The sequence below is a fragment of the Petromyzon marinus genome, chromosome 35, assembly GCF_048934315.1.
Source record: "Petromyzon marinus isolate PM22_M1 ecotype Great Lakes invasive population chromosome 35, UKy_Petmar_22M1.pri1.0, whole genome shotgun sequence".
Taxonomy (NCBI): domain Eukaryota; kingdom Metazoa; phylum Chordata; class Hyperoartia; order Petromyzontiformes; family Petromyzontidae; genus Petromyzon; species Petromyzon marinus.
The window spans coordinates 3,453,599-3,470,433 of NC_133701.1; the positions used below are offsets into that span (position 1 = coordinate 3,453,599).

Below are 16,835 nucleotides of genomic sequence, written 5' to 3' on the forward strand. Positions count from 1 at the left end.
TTTGGGGTACCCCGTTGACGAGAGATTTACGGCAGCGAATGTCGCAAAACTTCACGCCGTGCCGAAGCAATCCCGCGGGGCTCTCAGCTGATTGTCATTTTATATTTTGTTTTTTTTTATAATAATACTGTAATTATTATCGATTATCCACAGAAGATTTATTTTTTTATAAAAAAAAACCACACGCACACTCGACGCTCGTAGGTTTCAATTGGTTAACGTGGACGTCGGCTTTGCTATTAACTGAAGGGGTTGTTGCGTCCTGGCGTTTTGGACCGAACCTCGGGCTAGGCACGAACCCCGCCTGCTGTGAGTGGGGGACCCCGGGTGAGGTGAGGGGCAGTGGCAGGGGGTTAGGGGGCAGGGGTAAGGGCAGTGGCAGGGATTAGGGGCAGGGGTAAGGGCAGTGTCAGGGATTAGGGGCAGGGGTAAGGGCAGTGTCAGGGATTAGGGGCAGGGGTAAGGGCAGTGTCAAGGGGTTAGGGGCAGGGGTAAGGGCAGTGGCAGGGGATTAGGGGCAGGGGTAAGGGCAGTGGCAGGGATTAGGGGCAGGGGTAAGGGCAGTGTCAGGGGGTTAGGGGCAGGGGTAAGGGCAGTGGCAGGGGATTAGGGGCAGGGGTAAGGGCAGTGTCAGGGGATTAGGGGGCAGGGGTAAGGGCAGTGTCAGGAGATTACGGGCAGGGGTAAGGGCAGTGTCAAGGGATTAGGGGCAGGGGTAAGGGCAGTGGCAGGGGATTAGGGGCAGGGGTAAGGGCAGTGTCAAGGGATTAGGGGCAGGGGTAAGGGCAGTGGCAGGGGATTAGGGGTAGGGGTAAGGGCAGTGTCAGGGAATTAGGGGCAGGGGTAAGGGCAGTGGCAGGGGATTAGGGGCAGGGGTAAGGGCAGTGGCAGGGGATTAGGGGCAGGGGTAAGGGCAGTGGCAGGGGATTAGGGGCAGGGGTAAGGGCAGTGTCAGGGGATTAGGGGGCAGGGGTAAGGGCAGTGTCAGGGATTAGGGGCAGGAGTAAGGGCAGTGTCAGGGGATTAGGGGCAGGGGTAAGGGCAGTGTCAAGGGATTAGGGGCAGGGGTAAGGGCAGTGTCAGGGATTAGGGGCAGGGGTAAGGCCAGTGTCAGGGATTAGGGGCAGGGGTAAGGGCAGTGTCATGGATTAGGGGCAGGGGTAAGGGCAGTGTCAGGGGATTAGGGGCAGGGGTAAGGGCAGTGTCAGGGATTAGGGGCAGGGGTAAGGGCAGTGTCAGGGGGTTAGGGGCAGGGGTAAGGGCAGTGTCAGGGATTAGGGGCAGGGGTAAGGGCAGTGTCAGGGATTAGGGGCAGGGGTAAGGGCAGTGTCAGGGATTAGGGGACAGGGGTAAGGGCAGTGTCAGGGATTAGGGGCAGGGGTAAGGGCAGTGTCAGGGGATTAGGGACAGGGGTAAGGGCAGTGTCAGGTATTAGGGGACAGGGGTAAGGGCAGTGTCAGGGATTAGGGGCAGGGGTAAGGGCAGTGTCAGGGGATTAGGGGTAGGGGTAAGGGCAGTGGCAGGGATTAGGGGCAGGGGTAAGGGCAGTGTCAGGGATTAGGGGACAGGGGTAAGGGCAGGGATTAGGGGCAGGGGTAAGGGCAGTGTCAGGGGATTAGGGGCAGGGGTAAGGGCAGTGTAAGGGATTAGGGGCAGGGGTAAGGGCAGTGGCAGTGGATTAGGGGGCAGGGGTAAGGGCAGTGTCAGGGGATTAGGGGCAGGGGTAAGGGCAGTGTTAGGGATAAGGGGGCAGGGGTAAGGGCAGTGTCAGGGATTAGGGGCAGGGCTAAGGGCAGTGTCAGGGGATTAGGGGCAGGGGTAAGAGCAGTGTAAGGGATTAGGGGCAGGGGTAAGGGCAGTGTCAGGGATTAGGGGGCAGGGATAAGAGCAGTGTCAGGGATTAGGGGGCAGGGATAGGATTTGGAGCAGTTAGCGAGTATGGGGCAGGGGTAGAATTGGAACAGGGGTCAGAATTAATAGTAAGTAGTAAGGTCAGTGTTATGGTCACAGGGGTAGTAAGGGTTAGAGGTGAGAGAGGGAGGGACAGGGGTAGAGTTGGGATAGAGATACGGTCAGGCATTGGAGACGGGTAGGTGTAGTGTTAGGGGCAGTGTCAGGGGTTTGTTAGGGATTCATGGAAGGGATAGGATTATGGATTGGGATAGGTTTGGGGGTTCGATTAGAGTCGGTAGTTGGGTCAGAGGCTAGGAACAAGAGTAGGATTCGAGTCAGCGGTAGTAAGGTTTTGCATAATAACTGGGGTCGATTTAAGGTTGTGCTGGGGTCAGAGTCTCCTTTATTTAACCCCGCAGGTTGATCCCTCTGGGATGTGAGGTGGTGACCGCAAACCCCGAGCCGGGGGAGCCAAGGCCTTGAGAGAAAAAGCAGGGGATGTCACTGTTGGCTGGCCGCAGGTCTGTCCCGACATCAGAGGAGAAAACGGGTGAAGCGAGAGCAGGCGATGGAACGGGACGAGGTGGAAACAAGGAAGCAGGGTTCGGAAGCGATGACGGAGAGAGAATAGGAGTGGATGAAGAGAAAGGAGAGGGAAGGCGAGAAGAACCACGGCAAGGAGAGAGAAGACGAGGAGGACCATGTGGTGAAGATGACGGTGGAAGAGGACGAGACTGCGAGAGACTGGGCGAGCGCTTCCTGTGCCGTCACTTCGCCCGCGGCGAGGGCTGTGTGATGGGAGACGCGGGGCCAGAGAGCGAAGATCAGGTCCTCGTCAGGGTCAGGGGTCAAACACTGGCACGAGTCTGTGTGATAAATGTCCGTGATGAATCATTGTTTCTATTACCAAGTAGCCCCGTGTTCAAAGGCGCGATCAACTCTGCTGGTGGTCTTGAGCCAGTGGTAGAAATTCAACATTCCTATAGCGGAGGCTAGAATATCCATGTAAGGACCAATGTTGAGCTTCAATATTGTGGTACTTGATTGAACTCGGAGGCATGATGGACTGAGCTGTCTCCTGCTTGGCTCAATGACGGAACCCATTACAATGTGTTATTCATTCATGAAAATGTCACAAATTTGGCTGTTACTGGCGCCAACATGGGCCATGGTCAGCATTCCGTTATGAATATCATCGTTGACTGTTTACGACTGGAATCCTGTGCAGAAAGTGTCATTTTCTAATAGAGTATTTGCAAGATCCAAAGGGCTGAACAGATGAAAGTTGTGAGGCTGTCAGATGTGGACTGTGTGGTGGATGGGGGTAGCACGGTCTACCCAAACTGTGCAATCGCCTCTGATGTTATCCTGTTATCAGGTTCGTCTGTGTGGTCTGGGGAAGGACTTCTGCTATCTTCGAAATGTTCATGACATGACATTCTCATGAATGAATCTCATTTTTCTCAGTTAAAAATAAATTGACAAAAAAGAGGTATTACTATTTTTGGCTGTCAGAATTGACGTAATAAACAAAGCCATAATGCCACCATTTATCAAGTGTGGGTCTGCAATTGAGATTTTTTGTTACAGAAATTGGATAGTGAACTAAGCGCTCATGCAGTATTCCAAATTTTACCATTAGATGGCAAACATGACAACTAAGATGGTGCTCTTGCACACCTGCACATCAGAAGTTGTTACTAAGTCCATTGAATTTCACTTTGTTTACCAGTTTTATCTTGGCCCACTGCTGTGTGAAACAATTCAGATTTTTTTTTTATTGGCCGCCACCATACAAAATTTGGCTCGTGTCCCAAGGACATTGTAACTGGTAGGATTAATGTAAAGGAAAGGCCCATTGTTAGGGGATAGGGCTTGGATTAGGGTTAAAGATAGGTCAAGGTTAGGAATATGGTTGGATTTAGGGTTGGGGTTGGAGTTAGGGCTAGAGTGGGGTGTTTTAGGGATAGGGTAAAGATTAGGATTAGGTTAAGATTGAAATGATGTTTAGGAGATAGTGTTGGGTTTATGGTTGGGTCTAGGGATAGGTATTGGGTTGGGTTTACGGACAGGGCTATGATTACTGATTGGTTGCAGAACTCTTCTTCATGCCTTCAGTATTTCGCACGATAGCACTGCTCATTTTTCCACTCTCTTTGTGCAGGTGGTGATGTTCTTGGCAGGTGTGCTGGGCAGAATTGGCCACGGACCGCACCAACTCTTGCAGACCGAGCTCCGGGAGATAGCATTCACCTCGACCAATTCTCAAGATGTGAAGGTACCACCTCATTTCCCCTTTTTCCGACAGCGGGCAGGGATAGCGGTCACAGGGGTGTGGACATGGGCAAGTAAACAGTTTACTGCTGTGTTACCACCAGCCTTCTGGTAGCTTGCCGGTGAAACTGTCGACACCAGAAATGGCAAATGGCAAACAGGATGTGAAAGTCCAACACCTGGTCATGAGAGGGAGGGGCACTTTGCTCGGGGGTGCAGTACATCCTGCCAAATGCTTGCCTTACCACGACCAGTAGTAGGTATGTTAGGTGCACCAATTACAAATAAATTATCATGCGCACGATACATACATTGAACTGTGCATACATGAATCGATTACGTTGAATTCACGAGCATTATATGCAGATGGTATGCTAATATTATATATAGACAAATGGTGTGAGCCTAACTATACAAACAAAACAGAAAAAAATGAGAAAATACATGAGATAGTAAAAACCAGATAAAATTTAGTTCAGCCTTGCATTGAATCGTAATCCCGTATCATGAACAATCCCTCAAACCACAAAGGTTGGTGAATTCCAACTAGCCAATACCACTTACGCCAGCCCCTACCCTTGACCCTAGCGCTACCCCTGGCGCTCAACCGAGCCCGCTTTTTAATTTGTATTTGCTATTCACTTCCGGTGTGTATAGCACAGCAACATGAATCGCACAACAAAGGGGGTCCATTTGTTCTCCGCATACTTAACAGGAACGGTTGTGCGTGGGGAACAGTGGCTGTCAATAAGGCTTGACAAAACGTGAAAATGAGAATCGCGAAGGAAAAAAATCCAACGAATTAAGAGGTTGTAAAGAATACATTATACATTATTCCCAAGGTTTTTTTTTTAACTAAATACTGAATCAGTACATCGGGGAGAAAATGTACCCGCAGCAGAGTATTATTCAGGGCGATACAAACCGACGCCTTTTCCCGCCTTTGGAGAGGGGAATAATCCCCTCTTGTTTGGACTTGGCCCGCTTTTACAGAATAACCCCTTTTAGGGGAGCCACGGGGAGTGACCCCCCCAGCCCCTGCCGCCCTCTGCCCCCCCCCCCACCCGCCTGCCGGGCTGCTGTCACTTCTAGGGTGACTGCTGCACCCTGGTGTTTTGTCAGCATCACTGACACTGGCGACGCCCGTCGGCGAAGTCGTGCTGGGCGTCGCTGGGGCCAGGGTCTGGCGCTCGCAGCCACAGCGCTGGCTCCCAAGTTGCGATCGCCAGCGAGGACATGTGTTTTAATTTTTACAGGCCCGGCTTGCTGGTCGACAGTTTAAGTTATAGCCGCAAACAAACGCGATTGGCGCTTTGGTGATTGAGCGCGATTCAGAGTAATTCAATGGGGATAACATCATAAAACCGTGACAGCTGTGAGAATGCTCAGCGAGAGGTTCTTTTTACAACGCGAGTCTGCTCGTCTTATTACGTAGCAGCAGGGGTGTATATACCCGAGTGCAGGACGAACGCGGCTACTGCTGCCGTGAGGTTGTGTTTTACCCATTCCCGTTGCCGCTCGCGCTCCCAGCGCCCCTGATTGAATCCCACATGACGCGAGGTGCAAGCGCTCCCAGTGTGAGATACCCGCCTTCCAGAAATTACAGCCTCGGCCTGGTATACAATTTACTTAGAACAGAAAACACATCCCCGCAGCAGTGAGGACCCGCATAGAGGTGAAATTTAGCTGCCGTACCATTAAAATCTAATCGTGGAACATTAAAGAAACAATGTGGGTCTTTTGCCAATTCAGTGATTTTTACTGCGACTGCCGGTGCTTTACCGCAGGCATGGATAAGAGTTTACCATTATTGCACACGCTCGTTTGTGCTCAATCTGACCTGTGGCATGGTTGGGCAGAGTGCTCGATTTATAATCGGAAGGGTTGTGAGATTGAATTTCAGTTTATGGTCAAGTCGGCCCTTCATCTCTTCTGGGTCGAAAAGTTGATTTGCTGCTTTGTGAAGAGTAAACAGTCATCATCCGATGGAGAGACAGGGCCTTTGCCGTGACAATGTCAATTTCCAATGCTGACTTAGAGCCACCGATGGAGATGAACACTGCCCCAACACTTGTTCGGGCTGGGAGAAACTTGATCTGAGGATACAGAATTTTTCCTCTTTTTTCGGGAATTTTAACAACTAAAGTACACATTCTGCTGTCTTTCCAGTCGTGTCCCTCTGACATATATATTACATTATTTAGCGAACTTGCTGTATTTGCTATTTATCTTTCAATCCAAATTTACAATCTTAACCCATGCAGAATTTGGCACAGATGTGGCTATCCACCTGTCCATGGTCTCCGTCTTGCTGGTACCAGTGGTGCATCGCTGCTTACTTGTGCGTAAGCCAGAAGAATATTTGCATCGTAGTTTCATTTTATTGCTAATTGGGAATTTGCAGCGGGGGAAACCTTATGGAGTGTAATCCCAGCGATGAAGTAGATTTAGGAAGTATACTTTTAATTGGTTTCAGACTACCGCGAGAGGCTGTAACCTCCTCAGAGTGGCAACTTCAGTGCGAGCTGTTCTCGACCAACGCACATATGACAACAATCAGCTGATTTATGCACGTGGACTAAATGCATGGTTAGCTCTTAATTATACGTGCAGCCCTCAGAGCCACGAGTGGAAAAATGCTGGAATGCGCCCGGCTGGAGGGGTTTTATTTTCTCTGCCGACCCGCTTTTGGCAATTCGCTAAAACGCAGCCTATCGCTTTGGAGGTGGCTGGGTAGCTCGGGGGGGATAATACCGTGTCGGAGCACTGAGCCGGCACCGCCTGAAAGCCTGGGTTCAATTCCGGGTTTCATCCACCCGTGATTAAACCGGGTTTCCAAGTTGATGGTCTCAGCTCGGTCACCAATGACTGCACAACAAAAATACGATCATTAAATGTGGTTTTTAATTTAGTTTTCCATATTCCAGCTATAAAAACTGAATATATCTGTTTGATGCCCATGTGATGAATGCCCTATGTGTAGCATTAAAAACGTGCCAACTGGTTGTGTATGAGAGGCCTTTTTCAAGGGACTTAAGAAGTAGATGATGTTATCTTCTTGGGTCAAATGAGAGTTCCAAATGGAAATGTCTTGTGTCTGACACAAATAGGACAATTCGAATGTTATTTAGAGAAGAAAAAACACAATATACACCTAATGAGCATCTTTTATTTTAAGGTTCCATTGAACCTCGACTATTTGAGGTGTGTTCCTCTTACAGTGAGTGAAAAAAGTATTTGATCCCCTGCTGATTTTGTACGTTTGCCCACTGACAAAGAAATGATCAGTCTATAATTTTAATGGAAGGTTTATTTAAACAGTGAGAGACAGAATAACAACAAAATCCAGAAAAACGCATGTCAAAAATGTTATAAATTGATTTGCATTTTAATGAGGGAAATAAGTATTTGACCCCCTCAATCAGAACGATTTCTGGCTCCCAGGTGTCTTTTATACAGGTAACGAGCTGAGATTAGGAGCACACTCTTAAAGGGAGTGCTCCTAATCTCGGATTGTTACCTCTATAAAAGACACCTGTCCACAGAAGCAATCAATCAATCAGATTCCAAACTCTCCACAATGGCCAAGACCAAAGAGCTCTCCAAGGATGTCAGGGACAAGATTGTAGACCTACATAAGGCTAGAATGGGCTACAAGACCATTGCCAAGCAGCTTGGTGAGAAGGTGACAACAGTTGGTGCGATTATTCGCAAATGGAAGAAACACAAAATAACTGTCAATCTCCCTCGGCCTGGGGCTCCATGCAAGATCTCACCTCGTGGAGTTGCAAGGATCATGAGAACGGTGAGGAATCAGCCCAGAACTACACGGGAGGATCTTGTCAATGATCTCAAGGCAGCTGGGACCATAGTCACCAAGAAAACAATTGGTAACACACTGCGCCGTGAAGGACTGAAATCCTGCAGCGCCCACAAGGTCCCCCTGCTCAAGAAAGCACATATACATGCCCGTCGGAAGTTTGCCAATGAACATCTGAATGATTCAGAGGACAACTGGGTGAAAGTGTTGTGGTCAGATGAGACCAAAATTGAGCTCTTTGGCATCAACTCAACTCACCGTGTTTGGAGGAGGAGGAATTTTGCCTATGACCCCAAGAACACCATCCCCACCGTCAAACATGGAGGTGGAAACATTATGCTTTGGGGGTGTTTTTCTGCTAAGGGGACAGGACAACTTCACCGCGTCAAAGGGACGATGGAAGGGGCAATGTACCGTCAAATCTTGGGTGAGTACCTCCTTTCCTCAGCCAGGGCATTGAAAATGGGTCGTGGATGGGTTTTCCAGCATGACAATGACCCAAAACACACGGCCAAGGCAACAAAGGAGTGGCTCAAGAAGAAGCACATTAAGGTACTGGAGTGGCCTAGCCAGTCTCCAGACCTTAATCCCATAGAAAATCTGTGGAGGGAGCTGAAGGTTCGAGTTTCCAAACGTCAGCCTCGAAACCTTAATGACTTGAAGAAGATCTGCAAAGAGGAGTGGGACAAAATCCCTCCTGAGATGTGTGCAAACCTGGTGGCCAACTACAAGAAACGTCTGACCTCTGTGATTGCCAACACGGGTTTTGCCACCAAGTACTAAGTCACGTTTTGCAGAGGGGTCAAATAATGATTTCCCTCATTAAAATGCAAATCAATTTATAACATTTTTGACATGCGTTTTTCCGGATTTTTGTTGTTATTATGTCTCTCACTGTTCAAATAAACCTACCATTAAAATTATAGACTGATCATTTCTTTTTCAGTGGGCAAACGTACAAAATCAGCAGGGGATCAAATACTTTTTCCCTCGCTGTACACCCACTACAGATCACAAGCAACCACTTTGGCGACTTCCGAGTCGAGGCCGCTTGTAGCGACGTGTGTGGCTTACAAGAGGTTACAGTTACTGGGGGCGATCTCGTCGCGTAGCGCGAGTAATCGTCGCGGGAGCCGGCGAGGAAGAAGCGGGGGGTCATCTCGTGCACCCGCGGCCACGTAGTCTGGTACTGAACTCGCAAGCAGCGGCCCGGCGAGGATCCTATTACCCAAATGTAGAGTTGCCAGTGCGGCCCGACGGCGTCAGCGTGCGCACGCTGGCGCCCTTCCGAGCAGGTCCGAGGTGTCGCTGTTGGCCGTGCTGGATGGTTCCCGTGCAGCCTACTGAAATTCCGCAAACAGCTATTCCAGGCACGCGGCATTTTGTGACAGAGCCGGCGTGTGCTTTGTGGGGGGGCTGGTTAAGGACGGCCTACTGGTGTTTGTTCGATTTCACATCTTTGCGCCAGACGTTGTCCCCTGGAGGTCTGTTTTTCGGCACATGTAGCCTAAACAGTCTGGTGCAGGCTGAGGTATGAAGCAATGGAAACTGTAAATGTCTGAGAGACAGGGTAAACATCACGTGAAGTGATGCTTTGTTTAAGGCCGATCGCACGAACTCTCCTGCGCTGCGTGGGTCACATTCAAAAATATACAAGACATTCTTTTCCAAGGCCGGTACGCGCGTGGCGGGGCTGAATGTGCAAGCGGGGCCTTCGTTGCCGCTAAACTCCCCGCGCAGTTCTAAACACAGATCGAGAATTCTCATCCATCTTTATGACAAGACTTTCATATGTCCTCCCGTTCGGTGAACGTAAAACTCCAAAACGGAACATAATAAAACGAACCTCTTTAATGCGCACTCATTAACGCCCGCATTTTCCTGGCACTCGTCGCCCGCAACCCAGACACTCTCGCCACCCCCTGCGCACGCCCGCTGCTCTCTAAATCTCGCCGCCCTGTTGCTGTCCGTCGCTTGCAGCCGGCGCTGGTGCTATGCTCCCCGCCGCGGCTTCTCGCCTGGGCCGAAGCGCTGGAGAGGCGCGGCGCCGGCTGCCGGGCGGTGGTCGTGGACGGTGCCGAGAGCGCAGGGGCCCTGGCCGGACTGCTTCACGGCGACCGCCACCACGAGGTCGCCGTCGCTACATACGCGACGGCACGACTCCACCTGCATGAGATGAACAGGTGCTGCGCGCGTTGGGGCTCGGGGGCGTGTGCCACCAGGCGCAAGGTGGTACCAGGCGCAGGTGGTACCAGGTGCAGGCATTCACTCTCCAATAATCTCTGCCTCATACTATTCGTGTCCTCTCTTGTTTTGTTACGTGACTTCAAAATTGGTGAACGTGAAAATACGAGGACATGTGCCCTTATCGTGTGCTTTTTAATTGGTGAATAGGACTTAAGCCTGGGCCCGATAATTTTTTTATTTTTTCCATTTCTGTGCATGGGCCTGTGCAAGCACAAACCCCTGTGTATAAACGTAATAGACTCGGGAGCCTCGATTTGAACTCTTCCTGCGCTGGGGAGGAAATTTGGCAATAAAAAGGGGGTCAGTGGCTTCTCGGACCCTAATGGGAGACTTAAACCGGTGGCGAAGAATGGCAGGCCACATTTTGAAATAGTCAGGGCTTTGTGCCTCATTGCTCCAATTGTCATTAAAGAGTGAAGGGAGACAGAAAGGGCTCTCTCTCTCTCTCTCTGCCTGCCAGTGTTGCATGACTGTTCGGCAAGGCCGTAAATGTTTTGCCAGGTGTGTGCAAAGCTGTTTGGCTTTCTGTTTGAGCTAGGAATTTTTATATATATTTATGTATATCTATACATATACACACACACACACATGCACAGTACACGAACCGCACGTGTGTGTGTGTGTGCATATATATATTTTTTACAATGGGCGCATTCACCACTCCTTTACGCATCTGCACAGACCGTGGAGGCTGCGTTTACACGCGGCGCACATGTGTGCCAGAAAGCCACGACAAGAACCGTGGCCTCGTCCGCAGCTTCGGAGTCCCCTGGCCGGTGGCGCCGTAGCGCTTGTTTCGCATTGCCGATGCCACTGTCGGTTTCACTTGGTGGTGCCGACGTAGAAACGTCCTCAAGGGGTTTCTTGCAGAAGGAAGCGTGACGCCCGAAGACACACACAGTCTCGTAGATGGGATATACACCTGTGTTCTATATATCCTGGGCCGCGTGACCCAAGTTTTAACGCTTCATCAATAAGAAAAAAATACTTGACAATTACGGTAATGCATGCCCGACAAAGCGCGTTCAAGAAATGTGCAATAATAACGTGCTTGATTGTAGGAAAAATGTAATGACAGTTATTATCGTTAATATCATTTACAGTACTTTGTCAAACGTGTGCTGGCTGAAAGCCTCCCCACTTTACGCGTTTTAAGCTGAGTGTTGATTCAGCAGCTGAGACACCTCTGTAGGGGTTCCAAGTGCATCAGATGACAAACTAAAACATGGCTAGGAAAGCTCTTCCTTATTGAGGGCTGAATAGGACTTTCAACCGTGCACACTCGTGTTATACCTACTATAATCACCCAGGAATGTCTGTCCTTAATGCTCGTGACGTCACTCCACATCGACCAGTCCCCCTCCTTAATATTCATGAGCAGGTGACGTCCTCCAAACGGACACCCCCCCCCACCCCCCCTCACTAATAATCATGTGCAAGTGACGTCACTCCACATCGAACAGCCCCCCTCATTAATAATCATGAGCAGGTCACGTCCTTCAAATGGACACCGCCCCCCCCCCATTATTATTACCTACTATAATGAGCCAAGAATGTCTGTGTGCAACGTTCGTAACGTCACTCCACGTCGACCAGCCCCCCTCAATAATCATGAACAGGTTACGTCCTCCAAATGGACACCCCCACCCCCCCCCATTCATAATAATTAGTGGCTGACGTCACTCCACATGGGGGGCCGAGGCGCCTCCTCCCCCCTCCTCGGTATCAACTTACAACCCTCACTACAAAGGCAGAACACTCACGTCACGCGATCTCCGTAACGCTATTGAGACATCAAAGTAAAAAGGACGTCATGATGAACAAGGGATTATAACCTTAAAATGAAATAGGTCTGTGTCACCGCGGCCTTACAAATTGCACACGCGTTGATGCAATGAATATCACGTTGCGGTCTGCTTTTCGCTTGCAAGTTTCAGGTTTACTGCAATACACCCGTCCTTGGACGGGCAAAAGGCTAGTCCAATAATAACGTGAAAAATAACGAGGGGTTCACCTTGAAATATCGCGCTAAATTTAGAAACATATTGTCGCCAGGTGGAAAATATTTCCCCTCTTCGTACCCGATTCGTGACGCTGATTGCTTGCAGTGACGCGCGAATATCGTTTTGCACGCCATTTCAAAGCGGTGGGCCTCGTGTGGCTACGTGCCACACGAAGTGAAGCCACGGGCTGTAGTTTCAGTTTTTCAATTTTCATTTATTTGGTATAGCCCTGTGAGCCATTCGGCTCTTGAATCGGGTGCAACCGCAACAAACAAAAAACAAAAACATGAACAAGAAAACATCTTAAAGTGGCCATGTGTGACTGTGCAAACAGAAAATCCAGAAAAAAACAGCCAAATATTACTGTTGCCCACCCCTGGGCTAAAAGGGACAGACATTATCGGGAGGCTTGAGAGGCGGCGGGAGTGGTGCTCCTTGGATGATACCACACGTATCTCTCAGCTCAAGGGTGGGTTGACCGTGCTTCTTGTTCTTCATGTGCAGCTTAACCAACAAAGCCTCGGCTGCCCCTCGCCCATCAATTCTGAGAGAAGCAAAAACAACCTCTCTTTTTTTTGTGCGTGCTTACATTTTTTTGCAAACGGCAGTTTGTGTTTATAGTTTTAGCGTGTTCCCTTTTGGATTCGTTTTATTTTTGTTTAATTGTGCCAGTCATTTTCATCCGTCCGCTTGTCATTTGCCATATGTTAGGCTATGCGTGAGAGACTGTGTGCGTGTGATTGTGTGTTTATATACCGTGTGTGTGTGTGCGCTGTGGGGTGAGTGGTGGTGCAGTGGTTATCGCACTGCTCTATAAACCCGGCAGTCCCAGCTTCGGATAACATCAACGGCAAGGGATTTTTGGACCAGCCCCTGGGACTACTCTAGGTCGACTAAGCATTAAATGAGCACTGCACCTGGTGCAGTGTGTAACTATCAGCACTGAGGAGACAAAGGCAGTCAGGTGTGGTGTTAGCCAAGTTACCCAATTGTACACCTTTCCAACCCAAATAGGTGTTCACAGCTCTTTTGTCAACAATGTATTTGGGTATATGGGGAATCTTTGTCTTTTGTGTGTTTCTATTGGAAGTACAGAGTGGTTTTAGTGGTTCACATGTTGCACAACAATTATGGTTCCCTGGGTTTAATTTCCGTTGCAATATACATCAATACTAGTGGCAAATTATTTCTGAATTTGGTCTCGGTTTCCCCTAAGTCAGCTGAGCATAAAATGAAAGCATGGAATAATGTGTCATCAGTACCAATGTATATCAAGGCAGCTCTGCTTGGTGCTTGCAGCTAGGGGTATAAAATTGTATTGTGTCGTTGATTAATATCAATTCGGAAGCCAAATGATACGAGCATTGAATCGCATATTTAAGAATCATTGTTTTTCCATTCGTATGTGATGCGCTCTCGTGGCGCCTGCAGCTGCTAAAGGTCACTAAATTCATGGTAATATTGTGCTCCTGAATTCGTGACAACTCATCGACTCGCCGGAGTTGCGGTTCACAGTGTTTTTCACTCATTTTAAGAGCGGGGCCACTTTCGCCGACAAGATAACATCAGTGTGAGGTTAGCCACACATTTCAAACCATTGGGTTTGACAGCAGCATGGAGCGTTTTCACATTTGCTTATTGTCGGAGGCCGCACGTCAGGGTTCGCACTAATGGCCACCAGGGGCTGCCCGTGGCCCACAGGCCTTGCAATGAAGAACATTGCAAGGCCCACGTGTGCTGCCCCAGCCTTAGTAGGCGCTTGGTAACAGTTGGTGGTGCTCGTGCAGCGTGCAGTGGTCGATGGTGATTGTGGAGGAACCTCAGCGGCCGAGGGACCAGGATGGGGAAGCCGAGCCGTGGCCCCCAAAGGGACAGGGGCAGCACTGCGACTCAGGGCCCCTTGCCCCACATGAGGGACCCTGGCCAGCGCAGTCCGGGCATCACGCCGTGCCCCCGTGCCCCGTCGGTGACAGCGCCACCTCCAACTTCCACAACCCCTGGATACGGGACTGGCACACGCTGCGTGCTATACGGTGCCCCGTCCGCATCGGACTAGCGGACACCGCCCTGAGGAGCAGTCTAGTGGATCTGTGGAGCATCGTGGACTGGTAATGGCGTGGGTGGCACGTGGCTGCCCAAACAAAGTGTTGATCGCTAGTGGTGGCACTTATCGTTGCGAGGCGACCGTCTTCCCAGCAGAGCATGTGAAAGGAATCCATCTCGGCTTTTTCAAAGCCTTCGGGCCAGGTGTGGCTAATAAAGTTAAAGGGAAAAATGTGACAATAAACCAGTGCGATTCACATAATCTGTATTAACCACACCTGGATTGATAACGTTGGAAAATTTTAAGTGGATTCCTTTGTTCCTAAATTCTTTAAGACGTGGCCTTGAGAGGCCACCGGCAAAGCAGCAATTACAACGGTGATATTTATTCGTTTAGCGTGGCGTTGGCGCAGCTGTAACGGTTGGCGTTGCCTTTCAGGGCGGTGCCCGGTAGCCTGGGCAGCATTGGAGAGTTCCACGAGGAGTTCGCATCGCCCATCGAGACGGCACGCTGGCATTCGGCCACCGGGCGCGAGCGGCGCCGTGCCCAAGTGGCCACGCGGGCTCTTGCTCGCCGTCTGTTCCCACACCTCCTCCTCCCCTACTGCCGCCGGTGGACTTCCGCCGAAGCCACCACCACCACGCGGCACCACAGCAACCAGGTGACCCGATTCCCACGCGTTTCACGGGCAACCTAAACTTGACATCCTCTTTACTCACAAACTCTGGCTTCGTATTAGGTGGTTTGTGCTACGCACGTAGTCTGGGGTGCGGTCAATCACAGGCACAGCCTCCAAGGCTGGGAACACGGCTCCAGAGTCATGTGGCACAGTTGAAAGAAAACAAATTGCATCAACTAATCTAATGTAAGATGCATCAAACGCGATATCCATCGAGTGAGAACAGAAAACTGACTTCCACGTAAGAGTAGTTCTTCCGAGTAGGTGAGCAGACAAGTCTAAAGCTACGAGGCCAGGTTCTTGATGAAGTCTGCACCCTCCAGGCCAGCTAGTGGAGGCAGTGTTTCCTGGTGCGTGTTTCTGTCTCGCTAATCCCGGTGCATCTCCTGTCCGCTCCGAGTAGTGGGATTCCCTGCCCCCACTACCAGTGTTAGCCATGAGTGGCGGCAGCACAAAGGCATCTCGCTCGCGGCGCTCTCGCACACGAATTTAAATCGGCGTGGTTCTCGGTGATTAATACAGAGCGGTCATTTCCGAGTGCAGTTAACCGTGGATTCTTCTCCACTTGGGGGGTAAATGGGCCACACGATGTGTAGGAGAAGCCAGCAAATTTACCCTTCCATAAAAAACAACTTGAATTGCTTGTTTTAATCAGCGAGGGCTTTAACAACGAGAAGTTTGTTTTGGCTGCTCGTCGCATTTAGGTGCACAAAAAGCGCCGTGGCCCAAAAGTGCGGCGGCGAACGGGAGAGTTTGCGACGCTCGCACCATAAACAAGGACGGTAACATAAACACAGTGCAGCCCCGCACGCACTGGGGCAGTCTCTCCCAGCTCGCTCGCACACGCACGTGTAGTGGGCACAGGCGGTGGTGGCTGTGCGTGTGCACGTGTGTGTGTGCGTGCGTGTGTTGTGTTGGGAAGAAAGGAGACCACCCAGGCACTCCCGCTGCCGAGCCACCCAGCCTGCCCCCACACTCTCCACCGACTCCCACCCTCCCCCCCCCCCCACCCACCACATCCCCCACCAGCTCAGAGCCAGGTTTACCAAGTGCACTTCCTGAGCTAATAAATCCAGCAGCCGGTGGGACAGCCCGGCAGCGATGGTGGGGCAAAAGGTGGGGCATCTGGTGGGGCAAACGGTTGGGAGATGGGAAGAAGATGCCGGGCGCAGACCCACGTCGTCGGGCCCAGGTGTCGCTTGGAGGACGACTGGGGGTGGACGAGCTGAGGAGCGGTGCGGGCTGTGTGATTAAATGCCCGCTGTGCCGAGGCTGGGGATCCACGCTGGACTCCGTTTATTTCTCTCCTTCTCCCACAAGTGCTTTTAATCACAGTCGAGCAAAGGCTGCCTGCACCATTAATTAGAAAACACAACAATGAAATGTCAGACTCATACTTTTCAACGAGCATATTTTTTTTTCTCTCTTCACTTGAACAGCATTTCCTTTTGTTGTCCTGGCTTGGAGCGACTTCACTTTGTAACGAAAGGTTTGGTTTTCCCTCTTTCCCCCCCCCCCCATCGCTCACTGCTGTCATTTAATCCAACATTGCTCCTGGTAAAGGGCAGTCGGATTCACTGAGATTTTTTTTTCTACCCACGATGACGTCCTGGACAGCGCGCGTGGCGGTCACGCTCCGTGTGACCGCTCAACGTGCCCTGGGGAGTTGCGCTGTTGTTACAAGGACATTGCGGTCCCCCAGGGTGGTCGCGCCCAGCAGTGGAGCATTGACTCTATAACAGGAATCAAAAGTCAACGTGTCTTCCTGCTCAAATAAGTAAAGGGGCAGCACTGGCAGCCCTGAGCCAGTTTTGAAATGTTTTTATTTGATGCAGCAGTGGCCAGTATTTCTAAGGGTCTTTGCGCACAAGAGCA

The 16,835-nt window shown here is 50.5% G+C and overlaps 1 protein-coding gene across 4 annotated transcripts in view; it reads left to right on the forward strand.

The window, feature by feature from the left end:
• Nucleotides 1–8: 8 nt before the first annotated feature.
• The window catches only part of LOC116948856 (uncharacterized), a 20,982-nt gene continuing 4,155 nt past the window's right edge, over nt 9–16,835 (forward strand). Inside the window, exons 1-6 of one of the 4 annotated variants that reach the window (XM_032966025.2) lie at nt 9–332; nt 2,313–2,733; nt 4,058–4,171; nt 9,968–10,170; nt 14,025–14,345; nt 14,720–14,942. In XM_032966025.2, coding sequence (XP_032821916.2) covers nt 2,392–2,733; nt 4,058–4,171; nt 9,968–10,170; nt 14,025–14,345; nt 14,720–14,942 — 1,203 coding nt within the window. In that variant the 5' untranslated portion in view covers nt 9–332; nt 2,313–2,391. The remainder of the gene's footprint in view (nt 333–2,312; nt 2,734–4,057; nt 4,172–9,967; nt 10,171–14,024; nt 14,346–14,719; nt 14,943–16,835) is intronic. The other 3 variants (XM_032966026.2, XM_032966024.2, XM_032966027.2) reach the window with 3 other exon arrangements.